General features: G+C 39.0%; 1 protein-coding gene and 1 long non-coding RNA gene across 2 annotated transcripts; both read right to left on the reverse strand.

The window, feature by feature from the left end:
* Positions 1-215: 215 nt before the first annotated feature.
* Positions 216-776, reverse strand: LOC122668619. The gene has a single exon (XM_043865158.1). It carries the CDS (start codon positions 774-776, stop codon positions 216-218), a length of 561 nt encoding a protein of 186 aa, XP_043721093.1.
* Positions 777-15,778: 15,002 nt separating this feature from the next.
* Positions 15,779-16,232, reverse strand: LOC122669992. The gene is made up of 3 exons (XR_006334115.1): positions 16,195-16,232; positions 16,002-16,055; positions 15,779-15,871 (listed from the first exon to the last, which is right to left on the reverse strand). It is a non-coding gene; the product is annotated as an uncharacterized LOC122669992 (long non-coding RNA).
* Positions 16,233-16,560: the final 328 nt, after the last annotated feature.

Raw genomic sequence — 16,560 nt, forward strand, 5'->3', positions numbered from 1 at the left:
ATTGTGAAATGTTTAGGGTACCTCCTTTCTCTGATGAAGTCAACTATGGATGCGAACTATACTTTCCCATCAGCTATCAAGACATTCATTGATTCTTCATATGCCGGCTCACATCACTTGTCTACCAAAAATGGTCGGATATGGGTATCTGGGTTGCATTCAACCATTGAGGCGAGGGTGGCCAATGTGTCTGCAAATCTGTTGTTGACCATTGGCTAATATTTGAACATAATTTCTTCAAAGTTCTTGATCATCCCCTCCAAGTGTTCTTGATAGGGTTTCAGCTTTTCATCTTTCGTTTTCCATTTCTCTTGAGTTTGATAGATTACGATTGACAAATCCCCATAAACTTTCAACTTCTTGATTCCCAATGTCATGGTGGCCTCAAGGCCGATCACACATGCTTCGTACTCTGCGATGTTGTTGGTACACGGGAATTCTAATCGGAAAGCAGAAGGGAGATAAAGATCTTCTGGGGTTATCAGCAATATTCTGGCTCCATATCCCCTCTGATTAGCTACGTCATCAAAGTACAACTGCCACCAGTCTTTGCACTCTTCTTCTTCCATGCATGCTAAGTCCTCATCCGGGAAAAGATCTTCCATTGGTCGCGAATCCGACTCCACCGGATGTGCAGCTAGATGGTCTGAGACTGCTTGCCCCTTCATAGACTTTTTGTTGACATATGTTATGTCAAATCCCAATAATAACAACAGCCATCTGGCCATCCTTCCAGTCAGCGTTGACTTTTCAAACAAGTACTTTATCGGATCCATCCTTAAGATGAGTCGGATTGGATGCAAAAGCATGTAATGCCTCAATCTTTTAGTTACCCAAACAAAGGCGGTACACATCTTCTCCAAAGGGGTATAGTGAGTTTTGTATTCTAGCAACTTCTTGCTCAAGTAGTAGACTACGTGCTCTTCCCCATTCTTCTGATCAAGCTGTGCTACCATCGATCCCATTTCCATTTCTTTGACGAATAAGTATAACAACAGCGGTTCACCCAGCGTCGGCGGGACAAGTACTGGCGGATGAGTCAGGTACTCTTTTATTTTTCCGAATGCCTCTTAGCACTTATAGTTCCAATCTTTTGGTTCTTCTTTTCTCAGGAGTTTGAAGATGGGTTCACATGTCGCGGTTAGGCGTGCTATGAACCGGCTTATATACTAGATGCGACCCAAGAAACCTCGGTTCTCTTTTTTTGTTTTTGGTGATGACATTTCTATTATAGCCTTTATTTTGTAGGGATCCACTTCTATTCCTCTTTCACTGATGAGAAAATCCCAAAAGCTTCCCTGCCGTTGCTCCGAATACACATTTTTTAGGGATCAATCTGAGCTTGTATTCTTTTATCCGCTCAAGAAACTTTCTCAGTGCCAAAAAATGCCCCTTCCGGGTGATCAATTTGACGATCATATCATCCACATACACCTCTACTTCTTTGTGTATTATGTCATGTAGGATGACTGTATCTGCTCTTTAATACGTTGCTCCTGCATTCTTTAGACCAAAGGGAATTACCTTGTAACAATAAGTTCCCCATGGTGTGGTAAACGTTGTCTTCTCTCTGTCCTTTGGATACATGCTGATCTAATTATACCCAGAAAATCAGTCCATAAATAATAGTAGGGCGTGCTTTGTGGTCTTGTCTACCAACAAGTCAATGTGTGGCAATGGGAAGTCATCCTTGAGGCTGACTTTGTTGAGTTCTCGAAAATCCATGCACATCCGTACTTTCCCATCTTTCTTGGGAACTGGGACAATTTTGGACAACCATTAAGGGTACTGTGCCACTTGGAGAAATCTTGCATTCCACTGCTTGATGACTTCCTCCCTGATCTTTTCACTCCATTCAGGCCGCATTCTTCTGGGCTTCTGCTTGACAGGCCGAGCGTCTAAATAAGTGGGCAATTGGTGTTGTACTATCCTTGGATCAATGCCTAGCATATCTACATAGGACCATGCGAATACTTCTTGAAACTCTTTCAACAGGGCTGTCATCTGACCAACTTTCTCTTTATCGAGTGAGGAGCCAATTTTAACCATTCGGGGACACTATTCTGTTCTTAGATTTATGAGAAATGTGTCCTCTCAGGAAGGCTGGGCCTTTCTTTACTTTAGTTATTTTATTAAGTGATGGTGTTCAAGGATATCCTCATCATCGGAAGATGAATTAGAGGAAGAAGAAGAGACATACTCGGAATGGTTGACTTCATTCATGATGGAAAGAGGAGTACAAACAGACTCGATTGACTGGAAGGTACTACCTTCCTCAATTACAAAAGACTTACCAGCAGATGAGACTAATTTGGAGCTGACCACTCCTTGAGACTCTATTTCCTGAAACCTATCAGAAACACTAATCCAGTTTACAATGGGTTCTTGGAGAGGGTGAATCAAAAGATGAGGTTTTGGCCCTTCTTCGTCCCTTGCAAAAATCATGGCTATCTCGAACAATTCTCTGATGCTCAGATCTTCTTCAGCAGCTTTCAATTCTGCTTATTCCACTTCTTCTTCCCCAATGCTATCAATAGAGTGAATTCCTTTGGTTGGATCAAAGTACGGATCGCCGGTATTGACATTACCAACCCAATTTCCCCATCCTTCCAGCATTCTTGGTGGACCAATATAGAGGAAATCATCTGAGTATAACATAAGATCTTGGGGTGGATTCCCAAAGAAATCCTTGGTTTGTCAGGTTCAGCCAAGCCATGTTCCTCAGCTCGTGCAACATTCTCTGAAGTGCATCTTCTTCTGCAGGTACTTCTATCTTTTCAACTTGTTCTACCAAATGGCCACACACCATGTTCGGGAAGCTGGAAGTTGTTTGATACATGATGTCATGGGCCTTGGATATTAGCCCAAGGATATCTTGCACTTGATGTAAGATGCTCATGCCCCATCTATTGAAGTTTACTTCTTCGATGAACCATGCTCTTCTCGGATTTTTGGGGGACCTTTCTCCCTCACTGCTGCTACTTCCCTTATTTTTGAGAGGTATGGGTTGGATGAGATCAATTGGGTCCATTCCATCATTGTCTGCTCCAATATTGTATATTACAGTTTCAACGGAGAACTCATCTTCAGAATGTGACTCGAAGTCTTCTCCTTCACTGTCATCCGTACTTCCTCCCATCTGGATAAGGAAAGTGTCTCCCGAGAGACTCTCACTGATGGCCAGCGTGGATACGGCTTGGATCAAGCTTGGTGTGACCTCTTCAATGATTTTCATATTTTCTTTAGGTGGCTCTCCCCCAATGGGTTGAATGTGAACTGTCGGGTTAACGCATTCTTCTTCATCTTCAAAGTTTTACACATATGTCATGTAGCTGATCTCATAATCGGTGAACTCGAACTTTCTCAATTGCGCATGAGGCCCAAGGCTGTCTATCCCATTCTCTAGGTATTCCAGCTTCATCATGAGATGGTTGGAGGCTATTCCCTTCCCTCGGTCACACTACTATCTACCTTCTCTGAATTTCCCATCATAGTTGGTTCTTGCACAATAAACACATACCATCATCTTTTTTGCTCTCCTCTTCCGAGTGTATCTGCTTCAGCCACGAAAAGGTGTTGGCTAAGCTTCAATCATTTCTCTCCTATACATGTCTCTTAGGAAATTGCTGATGTTGGTTCTAGCTTCTGCTGGGAGGTCCATCTGCCATATAAGACGCACCTTATCCCTCCAAATTCTTCTTAAATACTTCAAGGGACCTCCTATGGGCCGAATTAGATGGTTAGATCTACACCCGTTGTCCCTTCTTCCAAGGCATTTACAGATCCCATGGATGATCTCGGGGGGTCAAGTTCATTTTCATCAAGCGACCCCTTTAGGGTGGCAAATGCTTCCAGTATCTCACACCTCTGAGGGTAAAGATACTCATGATATACTCCATGCAGGTTTTTCAGGATTATGCCTACTTGCTCTTCTTCTGTTAGGCGAGGTTGCCTTTGCCTTAGAGTTTCCAACTCCTTCCTTTTCTTCTCATTTTCCTTAGTTTGGGCTGCTGGGATAGCCTTATAAATTCGAGAATCCACCAACTTCCTCCCTTGTCTTGTAGGTTGGATCATGAATGTTGGGTCTTCATAAGGATCATCCTCTTGCAACATATTCACCCCATGGTTTGGCAATGGGTTAGTAGTTACATTGGCTTGTTGTTTCACTTTCAACGCTATCTTCCCCATGTCGATCAGGTCTTGTATGGCATGCTTGAGGTGTATGCATCTGTCGGTCTGATGACCTTTCTGACTGTGTTAGTAGTAGTGAAATTCTAGCTTGTATCCTAGAGGTGGAATTGCCAAATCTACATGTTTCGGTGGTATGACATCCATCCGTTCCCTCTTAAGCTTGAAGAAGAGGCGAGTAGAAGTCATATTGCCAAAAGTAAACTGTCTAGGAGAGGCTGACTGTTCTACCTGGATAACCAATGGCGCAGTGGCTGTCGGCAAAATCTTCTTCTCGGTGTACTGGCTAGTAGTAACTGCATTCACTTTAGGACCCTTCCCTCTTCCTACTTTGTTGTTCTTGTTGGGGTAAGACCCAGAAGCCTCCTTAGTCGAAGCCTGTGCTTGCTTTCCCTTAAAGAGCTTATCTTCAATTCACTTTCTCATAGCTATGAGTGCTTCAAAGGTTTTGATGTGCTGACAATAGAGGCAGTCATGGTACTCCCCATGTAAGTTCCCCAGAATCATTTCCACTTATTTTACTTCATTCAGACGTTTCCACATCCTGGATGCCTTCTCGTGGAACCTCATAATGAAATTGGAAAATCCGTTGTCAGCTCCTTGCCTCAAGGTCTCCAACTCACGCCAAGTAATATCTACCTCAGTGTTGTAAGAATATTGTTTGGTGAACTCCTTCACCACTGCCGACCAGGTTTGAGTTTGAGTTTGGTCTAACTAGGTGAGCCACCTCAGAGCCGATCCAGCCAATGAGTAAAGGAAGGCTTGACCCATTTGATTCTCAGTAAGATCCAATGACTTGGCCACAGTAATGAAGATTTTCAGGTGGGCTTTTGGGTCTACCGTCCCGTTGAACTTGTCAAGCTTCCATTTGAAGTCTTCAGGTATCCTCCCCGTTGGGAAGAAGACCAAATCATCTTCTGGTTTTGCTATTGCTTTTCCTTACAGAGCAATCTCCAATTTTTCAACTTTCTCCCTCATCTGTTTCTCTCTTTTAGTCTCAAGGGGATTCTATGGGGTGTTGAAGACCACAACTTCTTCTTCCTCCACCACCACCTTGGGTTATACTTTGGGTATTGGCGTCACCTTGGGTTCTCCAAGGATTTGTGCCTTGTCTCCTCAAGACTGACTCTACATCTCCTTAATCATCTGTGTGACTAGCTGCCTCATCTCAATAATCTCTCTTCGCATGCTGACCATTTCTTGACTCAAAACTTCTCTCGAAGAACCGGCCGTTGGTGGATCCATGTAACTCATAAGAGGAGGTGACCCTACTAGACACCATCTCACGGGACTAGAAGATGGGCTGGGATTTCTGTTGAACGAAGGGGATGGACACTAGTGGAGGTGGGCCCAAGTTAATCGGCCGGCCTAACGGTCCCAAGCGGATAAGAAAGGGTTCTTTCATCGCAGAATTGTGCCTTGCAAGGGCGAAAGATTGTTTTAGGATTTTGTGTGACAAGCAAATCATCATTTTTTTTTCATTTCTTTATATATGTATATATACATATCTATGTTCTGGTTTACAAAGCAAATATACAAACAGTGGTTGGGTGGCGTGATGATCCATTCTTGACCTCCTCACTCCACTTCTGGCCATAAATCCTCTCTTGTTCGATGGCTCCCAGAGATCATATTAGGATAGTCACGAGGGGGGTTTCCTGAAGATCTCTTGATGGTCTATCCTCAGTTAATGTAGAGTACCTTCCATTTTGGGACAACCAGGGCTCCATTATTGACATAATGTCCTGGGTGGTGTACCATTTTTCGAGGGACTATCGAGGCTACACATTTTTTTTTATGCACCATCTCGGACGATTATGTCGCTTTCATCGAGGGACTATCAAGGGACAAATGGAGCCCTTTCCCATGATGGGTATACTACATTAAGGAGGATATACTTTCAGGAACCTCGTTTTCAGCCCCGAAGGTTTGCTACGTTAGTTTATGGCGTATCCTAATCATATATGGTCTAATTTCCTACATGATGCATGCACTGGATAGGCTGATAAGATAGAAAAAGGTCACCTTTGACAGCACCTATATACCTATCGCTCGTGGTTGCGAATCGCCACCACGTGGTGCTTTTAAAATACCTAAAGATTAGGTCACACGATCTCAGAGTAATCAAACTAGTGCCCTTTTAGTAGCGAAGTACCCCACGGCACACTAGTGACCACCCTCGTCGGTACGATCTCAGAGTAATCAAACTAGTGCCCTTTTTTAGTAACAAAATACCACACGGCACACTAGTGAATACCCTCGTCGGTGATTCTAAACTCGTGCAGTAAATATCAATGGTTGTCGCTTCGTTGTGAATTAACCATATCTACATATGGGGTCTAACGACTAACCATAGGGCTATGTGTTTCAATGCAATGTTGTGTGTGCATGATAGTGGTGGCGAAAGCGGGTATCATCCGATCTTAGAGAACTTAGTATGATGTGCCCCACCTCCCCGGGGGTACAGGCACAACAGGGAGTACCTCGTCATTTGACTTCACTTCGAACACGCATGATGCAGTTAGTACACAAAAGGGGTTAGCCGAACATGTTATCAATCAATAATGCAAAAGTAAGAATATTCTTGCATTCAACGGTAGCATCTAGTATTGAAAGCATGACCATCAATCCCCAGCAGAGTCGCCACTGTGAGGATCCATTCCTAGAACAGCATGTGAGGGGGGTTGTTTGGGTTCCCTGCACTTGGTTCCTCTTTGGGTTTGGGGTTTATGCTCCTCGATTGGAGAGAGAGAAAGAATGCATCTTCTCAAATGGTTAGGATTTATCAAGGGATGGGGGTCGTCATACAATTAAATGAAATGAAGTCACCACCTAGGATTAGGGCCTAGGACCCATTGGTGTAGCCATGTGAAGGGCTATGGGACTTTGTTTGGTCTAGTCAAAGATTCGGGGTAAGTGGTCAGCTTACAAGAGTGGGAAGGTGTTAGGCACCACCTCACCCGACAAAACTGGTCTTTTTTACTAGATTCTGGTTTTCAAATATTCTTCCTTCATAAATGTCCTATTCCCACATGTACGGCTAACATGATGTGCAAATTGCTTAATTAAATTAACTACTGTACACTACACAGTCATAATGTAAAAGTCTACATTATTACAGAATTAAAATGTGATGAAAGAATTAAACACATATATGCGTTTAAATCAATGCAGTTATACGAGATGAATCACGTCCCCCAACTTAGATGGATGTAAAAGACTGGCTTTGTCCTTCATCGGACAGAGTAAGGACATCAAAAAGTAGCTACCTGGATATCAGGCAGAATAAGGGTGTCAGAAAAATATTTGGGGAGTACTTACCCGGATGTTGGGCAACGTAATGGCGTACGGGTGTCAGGTGCTAAGACCTCAGACAAAATAACGGCGTCGTAGAGCTTCGAAAGCGAGGCTTCTTCAAATATCGGGCAAAGTATCAATGCATGGGCGTCAGATACTATGGCCTCGAACAGAATAACAGTGTTAAAAAATGTTTCAAAAATTGGGATTAGGGCATCGGGCAAAGTGATTAGACCATGGGAGGCTTCAGGTTTTCGGACAAAACCGAGTTAGGAAAGGCAAGTCCGAAGGATCCAGACTCCAGACAGAGGAACTAGGCTCGAAGGCTCAAAATCGAACAGGGGCAGGACCCCGAAACCAGGAAAAAGGAAAAAACTGAAAAACTGGAGCTCTGGGGTCCCCCCTCTCCTCCACTTGAGACCTTGTTGAAATGAGGGGTGGGGGTTATTTATAGGCAAAAATCCATCTGGCGGCGCTGCCGGATGGCACCGCGGCCGAGCACGGTGTTGTCGGGCGGTGCCTTGGCCAAGTGTGGTGCTATCAGGCGGTGTTGCAGCCAGGCACGGTGTTGTTGGGTAGTGTCGCAGCCGTGGGCGATGCCACTAGGTCAGGGCTTCAAGCGAGGGCGTCGTGGGGGTCATTCCGGGAATGCAGGGGGACCACGGGTGAAAACAAAATGGAACAGGGGGTGTCCGAGTTACCCCGAAGGAAAGGTGTATTTAAAGGGCATTGCTAGTCTTTCGCGTCCAGTTGTCGTCATCTCTAGGGGGGTGGCAAAATCCAATGTCTACAGGTTTCCAACTTCTTGTTCAATGATTTATCCTCTTTCCAAAATTAGTTTTCCAAAATAATAGCAATCTCCTCCTCTAAAATAGGAAATTGTAATCCTTTTAGCAATCGGTCAATCTCCTCTAAAATAGGAAAATGTAATCCTTTTAGCAATCGGTTGAAGATCTTTTTTTAATAAAATCCATATGGCAAGGGGGTGAATTTGTTGGGAAATCACTTCCCTCCCCAATCATTGGTTTTGATGATAACAAACAAACATGTTTGAAAATGTACATCAAGTTAAGAAGTCAAGAAGCTAAGAAGCCCAGAACTAAAGAATCAAAGAACTTGGATGATCAAGGATGCTGAAAAGTCCTGCAAAGCTTCATCAATAGAAAGATCTAAACAAGATCTTTTGAAGATGTCAAGATGAAGCTCACACATTGAAGACTTAAACCTTTAGACACATTCCACTTACACTCAATGTATTGCATGATATTCTTAATGAAACTTGCATTGCATCCATCATGCATTTTAGAGACTTTAAGAGTCTAGATTATATACCATAATGGCCTTAGCATCAATAAGGTTTAATATGTCTAAGTACCCACAAAGAAAAATTACAGAAAACACCCTGTCTATGAACCAGTTTCAAAATCGGTCGATCGATTAATCTTTACATAGATCGACCGCTGGTCACAGAAGCTGAAGTGGGACGTACCAGTTGGGGAACCGATCGCCTAACACTAATCGGTTCTACAAACGATCGACCGATGATCAATTGATTGGTGCAATTTGACTCCAACGGCTATATTTTGCAATGGCTCTCTTAAAGAGGTCGATCGACACACAAAGTGGTCGATCGATTTGACTAAAAATTAGTCATTTTTAATCCGTTATGACTCAAACTCAACCCAGATTTTTTGTATAAATAGAGCTTCTTCTTAGCTCTAAACACAACACTTGAAACCCCTCAAGTACTAGCAATTAAAGTCTTGTTTGTGTGAGTTTCAAATCAAGTGAGAGCTATATTTAAGCATCAATCTCAAGCTCTCTTTGTTGAAGTCAAGCTCTCTCTTACAAGTCCATTCAAAGAGAACTTTAACTCATCAAAGACCTTCTCAACATTTATGTTTCAAGCATTATCATCTTGAAGGCACTACATTGAGCATTCATGTATACATCATTCTTCACTCGCAAGGAATACATGTCATATTCCTTGCCTATGTAATCCTTACATTTTATCTTTCAATTGTTTATGCTTTTGAGTTAAGAAAGCATTTTTATATTAATCTAGACTATACTTAGATTAGTGTGTGGGATCCTCTTATCCTACGAAAAAGAGTTAGGATCCTCTTATCCTATGAAAAATATTGTAAAGGTGTTCTTCCCACCTACTGTACTGAAAGGAAGCTACTAGTGTAATTCTCTCAAGGTTGAGAGGAGTGGATGTAAGCTTGGTTTAGCAGAATCACTATAAATCTTGTGTCTTCCTATTTTCGCATTATTGTTGTTTACTATTTTATTTTAAACACTTAATTGGGAGACAAATCGAAAAAGAGTAAAAATTCACTAGTGATAACCTAATCACCCCCATCTAGGTTATCTCACAATTGGTATCAGAGCGGGAGCTCAATACACAGAGATTAAAGATCCATAACATCACGCCACAATGCACTTGAGGGACTAAATGTCTCGAGACCTCCACTGTTTAATGGTGATAATTTTGCATATTGGAGAATTAGATTTAAGAACTTCACATATGCACACAACTTAGATATTTGGCATGTTATTGAAAATAGACCATATATTTTCACCAAGAAAGATGGTGATGAGAATGTGCCCAAAACCACTGACGAATTATTTTCAGTTGAAAAGGAGAAAATTCAACACAACTTTAAAGTTATTACCTTTTTACAATATGCATTGAGTGAATCTGAATTTGATAATATAGCCATGTGTGAGTCTGCCAAAGAGATTTGGGATACTCTTGTCGTTTCCTATGAAGGAACAACACAAGTGAAAGAATAAAAAATTGATAAGCATGTGACTGAATATGAATTATTTAAGATGTTAGAAAATGAAACTATTGCTAATATGTTTTTGAGATTTACTAACATCATAAACAAGTTGAAAGGCTTAGGGAAGACCTACACCAAGTCCGAAAATGTGCAAAAAATTCTCAGGTCACTTCCTCCCAAATGGAGACCAAAGGTTACGGCTATAAAAGAATCAAAAAATCTCAATTTAGTCAACATGGATGAACTTATGGGATCTCTTCTAACTCATGAAGTTGAGTTAAATAAAGATGATAAGTGGATAGAGACGAAAGAGCCAAGGAGAAAGACTATTGCACTCAAAGTTGCAAACTATTCTGATGATGAAAGTGATGAAGATGAGAATCTAAGCATATCTGAAAAGGAGATGTCTCTAATCACTAAGAACTTTCAAAAATTCCTTAAAAGGAAAGGAAGAAAGTTCTTCAACAAGGGACAGACATCAAGAGAAAACAAAGGTAAATACATCTTTAAGGACAAACCTTCTTTTCCTAACAAAAAAGATATAGTCTGTTATGAATGCATAAAGTCTGGTCACTTCAAAACTGAGTGTCCAAAAGGTCAAGACAAGAAGAAGGCCTACATCACTGAAATATCATGGGATTCGGATGAGGAACAAGAAGAAGATCAATCCGAAGAAGAAACCACAAACCTAGCTCTAATGGCTCATGAAAGAGAAAATGAATTAGAGGTAAATTCTGACTTCTTTAGTTCAAACTCTATAAATAACAATTCAATTGATGATATTGACACCAATGATATAGATGAAGATGATATAGAAAGAGGCTTTGAAGCTCTCTATGATGCAAGCCAAAAGCTTGAAGCTGCTAACTCTATATTAGAGAAAGAAGTTATTAATCTTCATAATAAAGTAGATAGTCTACATAATTATATTGCTAAGCTTGAAGAAGAAAAGAAAAATTTGAAGTCGGCTTTGGTCACCTTTACAAAAGGACAAAAGTCCTTAGATGTTTTTCTTGGTGCACCACAAAAGACCCCTTATGATAAAGAAGGTCTAGGCTATGATGGGAGAATCCCACAACAAGTCAAAGGAAAGAATAAGATGGTATATCCAAGAGAAGCAAACCAAGGTCAAACTTCAAATTCTCAAGTACCCTCTTCTAGAAACCAAAGAAGAAAACAAAATCATGGAAGACCAAAGAATCATACCTTCCAATATACCTATTACAAAAGGTATAGGTCCCAAAAATAATTTATTCCTAAGAAACCCCTTAGGCAATACTATAGACCACAAGCTCCATACTTTATGGAAAGAAACTATAGACCTCACCCAAACCATAGATCATATAAGCCTCACTATCCAAGACATCATGAATCTTATACCCCTCAAAGAAGAAGGAGATATCAAAACTCCTTTGATAATCAAAAGAGGACACCTTCTCCCTTGAATATCTATGAACCTAGATACCAAAAACCAAAAACCCTCAAATTTATGGCACAATCCAAATCATCCTCAAGTAGCTATGGCCAATCTCCAAGAAACCTTTACTCCATGAACTACTCTACTAAAAGAGTATGAGTGCCCAAAGGAACCCTTGATCCTAACCATAATGGACCTATAAGAATGTGGGGGCCAATGTATGTTTGAATCTTGTTTTATAGATATGCTTGAATAGCAAAGATCAAATTGAATGGTACACTGATAGTGGATGCTCCAAGCATATGACATCAAATGAAAACCTTTTTACAAAACTAAGAAAATATGATGGTGGATAAGTAACTTTTGGAGATAATGACAAAGGAAAAATTATTAGCATCAGAAACATAAATATTGGAGGTACTACTATTTCAGACGTTTGTTTGGTAAGCAAACTTGCTTACAACCTACTAAGTGTAAGTCAACTTTGTAGTATTGGATTTAAAGTAAACTTTAATGTTTCACAATGCTTAATTATGGATGCTAATGATGAAATCATATTGAAAGGAACTAAAAATAAACAATATATATACTTGCATTATGGATTAAACTAGTTCTAGTATTACGTGCTTGATTTCACATGAAGAATCAAATATTTGGCATAAAAAGCTTGGTCATATAAAAATTAAGTTGATAGAATCCATTGCATCTAAAGATCTTGTTAGAAATTTACCAAACCTGAAATTTGACAAAAATTATTTTTGTGATGCATGTCAAAAAGGCAAACAAGCAAGAGTTTCTCATAAATCTAAGAATATTGTATCTACAAGTAGACCTCTTGAATTACTTCATTTCACTACAAGAATAAGGGTCTACGGCGGCGCTGCTAAAACTTAAAGAAATGCCACCAAAAGGTTGTAATGGCGTTTTCTTTTGTGCCGCGCAAATGCCGTGAAATGTACCACCAAAAATTTATCGAGGCATTTTTTACATATGCCCGTGTAACTCCATTTTTAAAAGCGTTTATGTGAAAACGCCAGGATAAGTTTTGGATTTAGCGGCGTTTATATGTAAACGTCAGGAAAATGTGTAATCCAACAAAAGGGTAATTAGAGATATTTATTTAGTGACGCTTGTGCCTAAACACCGGTAAAAGGTATATACTTAGCGGCATTTAGTAAGAAACGCTGCTACATATAGTATTTTTTTTTTTTTAAATTATTTACCTAATCCTTGAATCCTTTAACCAATTATTTTTGTGGTGCAAATCCTTTAACCTATTGATGTGAAGAGACAAAACTTTCACAAAAAATAGAAGAAAACATTCATCCCTAAAAACAATGAAATAATGACAGAATCCAAAATAATTTAAGTTTACCTGTACAAATGACCGTTTGAAACTTAATTACATTTAGTCTACCTTACCCCAAAGGACACTTACAACCTATAACAAATTAATAAAATTCAAAAACAAAATAAACAATGTATGTACTTTGCTCTCTTTGTCTTCAATCAATGAACACCTTAGACAAGGAGTGCTTTAAATCACCAAGCAACTACAGTAAACACACAAAATTCAGCAATAACTCATTGACATTAGTATTCAAATGGACATTACCTGCAGCAATATAACCATGTACCAATCTTTATTAGCTTGATCATGTAGAAAAAGTGTCTGGTTTGAAATCAAACTCGCAATAGACAGTACCTGTAGCAATATAACCATGTACCAATTTTTTCAGCTCATATCGGCATAAAGTATCATAGAGAACAAAGAAGAAGAATTTACAATGACTGATACACCATCTCTAAGTCACTGTATAGTTCAATCATATCTTATGATGATATCCCCAAAACAACAAACTTAAAAAGAACTACTGCAGACACACTTCTGCTAACTTTCAGCTAAGAAGCATGGTCAGATTTTCAGTACATCATCTCTATCCAATTTCAACCAAAGAACATGCCTAAACTACCATGAAAAAAATAATGCTAACAGCTATATCTTTAAGGTTGAAAATAGAGTTCCAAAAATACCTAAGTTTGAAAAGAGAACAAAGGAAATCCTAAACCAAATGGAGTAGGGTCCCTAATTGAATTAGAAAAAGATAATAAAGTCAAAGAACCCAGAAAACTACTACTCCCTTGGCTGAAAATGCTCGTTTTTTTATTCTCCTTCTCTGACCTTCCTCTCTCTCGTCTCATATAACTCTACAACAAGCAGCAATGTACATTGACCTAACAAGGGAAACATATAGACACATTTATTCGAAAGTGAAGAAAATAAATACAAAGCAACAATTAAAATAAATATTGTGGAGAAGAAAGCCGTGTTTTTTATAATATCTGTTCCACGAAACTTCTTCACGACTGAACTACCATGCAAAGTTCCACACCACACCACAACACCTATCTCTGCTTGTTTCCGGAGTTTCTAGAACATTAAAAAAAAAAAAAACAGTATGTATGAATCAAACAAATTTCCATGTACCCTAGAGTTGCATTGGGGAGCCAATAGCAATGGGGAGTGCAGTATACAAAATGGGAATTAGAATGAAAGGAAGAGTAATTATTGAGAAAGAACTATGAGCAACTCTATGCTATCAAGTGAAGTTTGCTACACGGAAAGCTACTCATTTAAAAACATCCAGACCAATTTATAGAAGAAGAAAAGACTATCCATTACCTCATCAACATCTCCATTGTCATTATAAGAATAATAAGTTAGTAGGCCAAGAGAAAAGTATGAAGTCAAATTTAGATTAAAATTACCGTAGATGTTGGAGCATAGGACATCATGTTTTCATCCCCAAGAAACTACTTGGATGGTGTCCAATCGTTACTCCACCACCTGAGCCATCTTAAAGACCTTGTTGATCCATTCATAAAATGAGACTTTCTCATGACGGATGAGGAAACAAATTACACTCTTTCATCATAATCAAATCAAATATTAGAAAAGCACCAAAGAGGGAGAGCCATGAACACACATTTTCACAAAAACACTAATAGAACTTATGGATATTGTCTACTGAACAGAAAATATTCAAGAATCAAGAGAGAGAGAGAGAGAAAGGGGGATTGACAAACCTAATTTATCACTGGATTTGAAGTCTATACTTATATGTTCTCCATAACACAGTTTCCTATGGCGTAATATAACTTATTTCTCTAGACAAATTTGATATTGTGTGTCTAAGCACGTAACGTGCTAACATGAGAATTAGAATTGACAGCGTCTCTAATGTATCTTAGTATAACTTGAATCCAAAAGACCCCTCATACAATTATGCTAAGAAACTGAAAAAATAGTCAGTATTTAGAAGAACACTAAGAAGTGGCAAACCATATCCAACCAGCCAAGTCATAGAATTGTTCATAGTCACAACCAATAAACGTGAAACAGAACCAGTAGTAGAGGATAGCTTATTATTTGGTGAAATGTACAGAACTTATAGATCTAACATAACATAGAGATGAAACAAAAGCAGTAGCAGAGGCTAGTTTGTTTGAATTCTATTCCTTTATTTCATCTCATTTTTTTGATTATCTATAAAAAAAAATCATAACAAACCTCAAGATTACTATACTTGGAGTTGACGAGTGCATTTTTCTTTGCCACAAGATCCTATTCCTTTGTTTTATCCCTTTTTTTCCTCAATGATGCATGATAAGGAAGGATATATAGGCATGGTTCAATGAGGAAAAGAATCCACCCATCCACATGATGGGGTTGGTGTTCTTCATGGGTAGCAATTGTATCATGGACCAAGAAGTAACCACTTTCCCCGGAAAATGACATCCAGTATTTTAGAATGCAAGTGATTCCCTAAAATTTTTTATGGTATTTCAATAGAAAATGTCTAAAATTAGAACTTGAACAAAATGAGCCAAGAAAAAGGATTAAAGACTTGCCAATCATACACCAAATATGGGCAGATAAAGCTGAAAGACATAAATTGATTAATGAAAAAGCAAATCACATACCATTTTGCAAGCCCATCACACACACACACAAAGATGTATCTGAGGTTCGACAAGTCCCAGTCAATCTTGATCGAGTCCACATTACAAAACAATTTGCATTGGCTAATCCTTAACATGACATGCACAATGCAATAGAATAAAATATACCTTTGGGATTTCTTGAAAAGAACTTCAGCACCTCATCAATTATTATTACCTACAGAAGATATCAAATGTAGAATTATATAACACAACAGAGTCAAATCCAAATGTTTAGTGAATCTTCAATTTCAACATCTCATTAGATGTTAGGTAAATAAAGAGTGGTATGCAAAGAAATTACTAACAGGAAAAGAAAGGTAGAGAACAATGGTCCAGTCAGCCCAAGATAATTGTGTCACCTGCAACACATTAGAGTGTAGGTTTAAATGAACTTCTTCTTCTTCTTTTTTTGTGGGGGATGAAAATAAAGGAGAAAAGGTAAAAACGCTAATAAAAATACCTAACTAGATAAATATGGATGGCAAAAAGATGACTTACAAAGAAAAGAATAGACAGAGGCTTCACATATATGCTCAAGTCCACAACCTAAAATACAGCATAGTAGCTTGTAATTAGCCTACAAAGATACCAAATATGCTCCATATTATTTCCTAAATATTCAGAGACAAGAAAAGAGGATCATCCCAATGATTAGAACAATATTAGCCAAATAGGAAAAATGTCATGATTCGCAAAACAATATAAGTAAGAAAAATCATCTTAAAATAAAGGTATAAACTCAAATCAAAGGGAAAAAAAATGAAAACATACTGTGCAAACTATACTGCACCGAACAAGCCTTTGATGATAGCCTTGGAACCAAAAAAAAAAGGTATATTTGAAAAATAATCTTATTTTTTAATG

This window comes from Telopea speciosissima, chromosome 7, assembly GCF_018873765.1.
Source record: "Telopea speciosissima isolate NSW1024214 ecotype Mountain lineage chromosome 7, Tspe_v1, whole genome shotgun sequence".
Taxonomy (NCBI): domain Eukaryota; kingdom Viridiplantae; phylum Streptophyta; class Magnoliopsida; order Proteales; family Proteaceae; genus Telopea; species Telopea speciosissima.

Excerpts from the sequence above, each read along its gene's own strand:
- LOC122668619 (XM_043865158.1), bottom strand. The coding sequence starts at position 776 with ATGGATCCGATAAAGTACTTGTTTGAAAAGTCAACGCTGACTGGAAGG.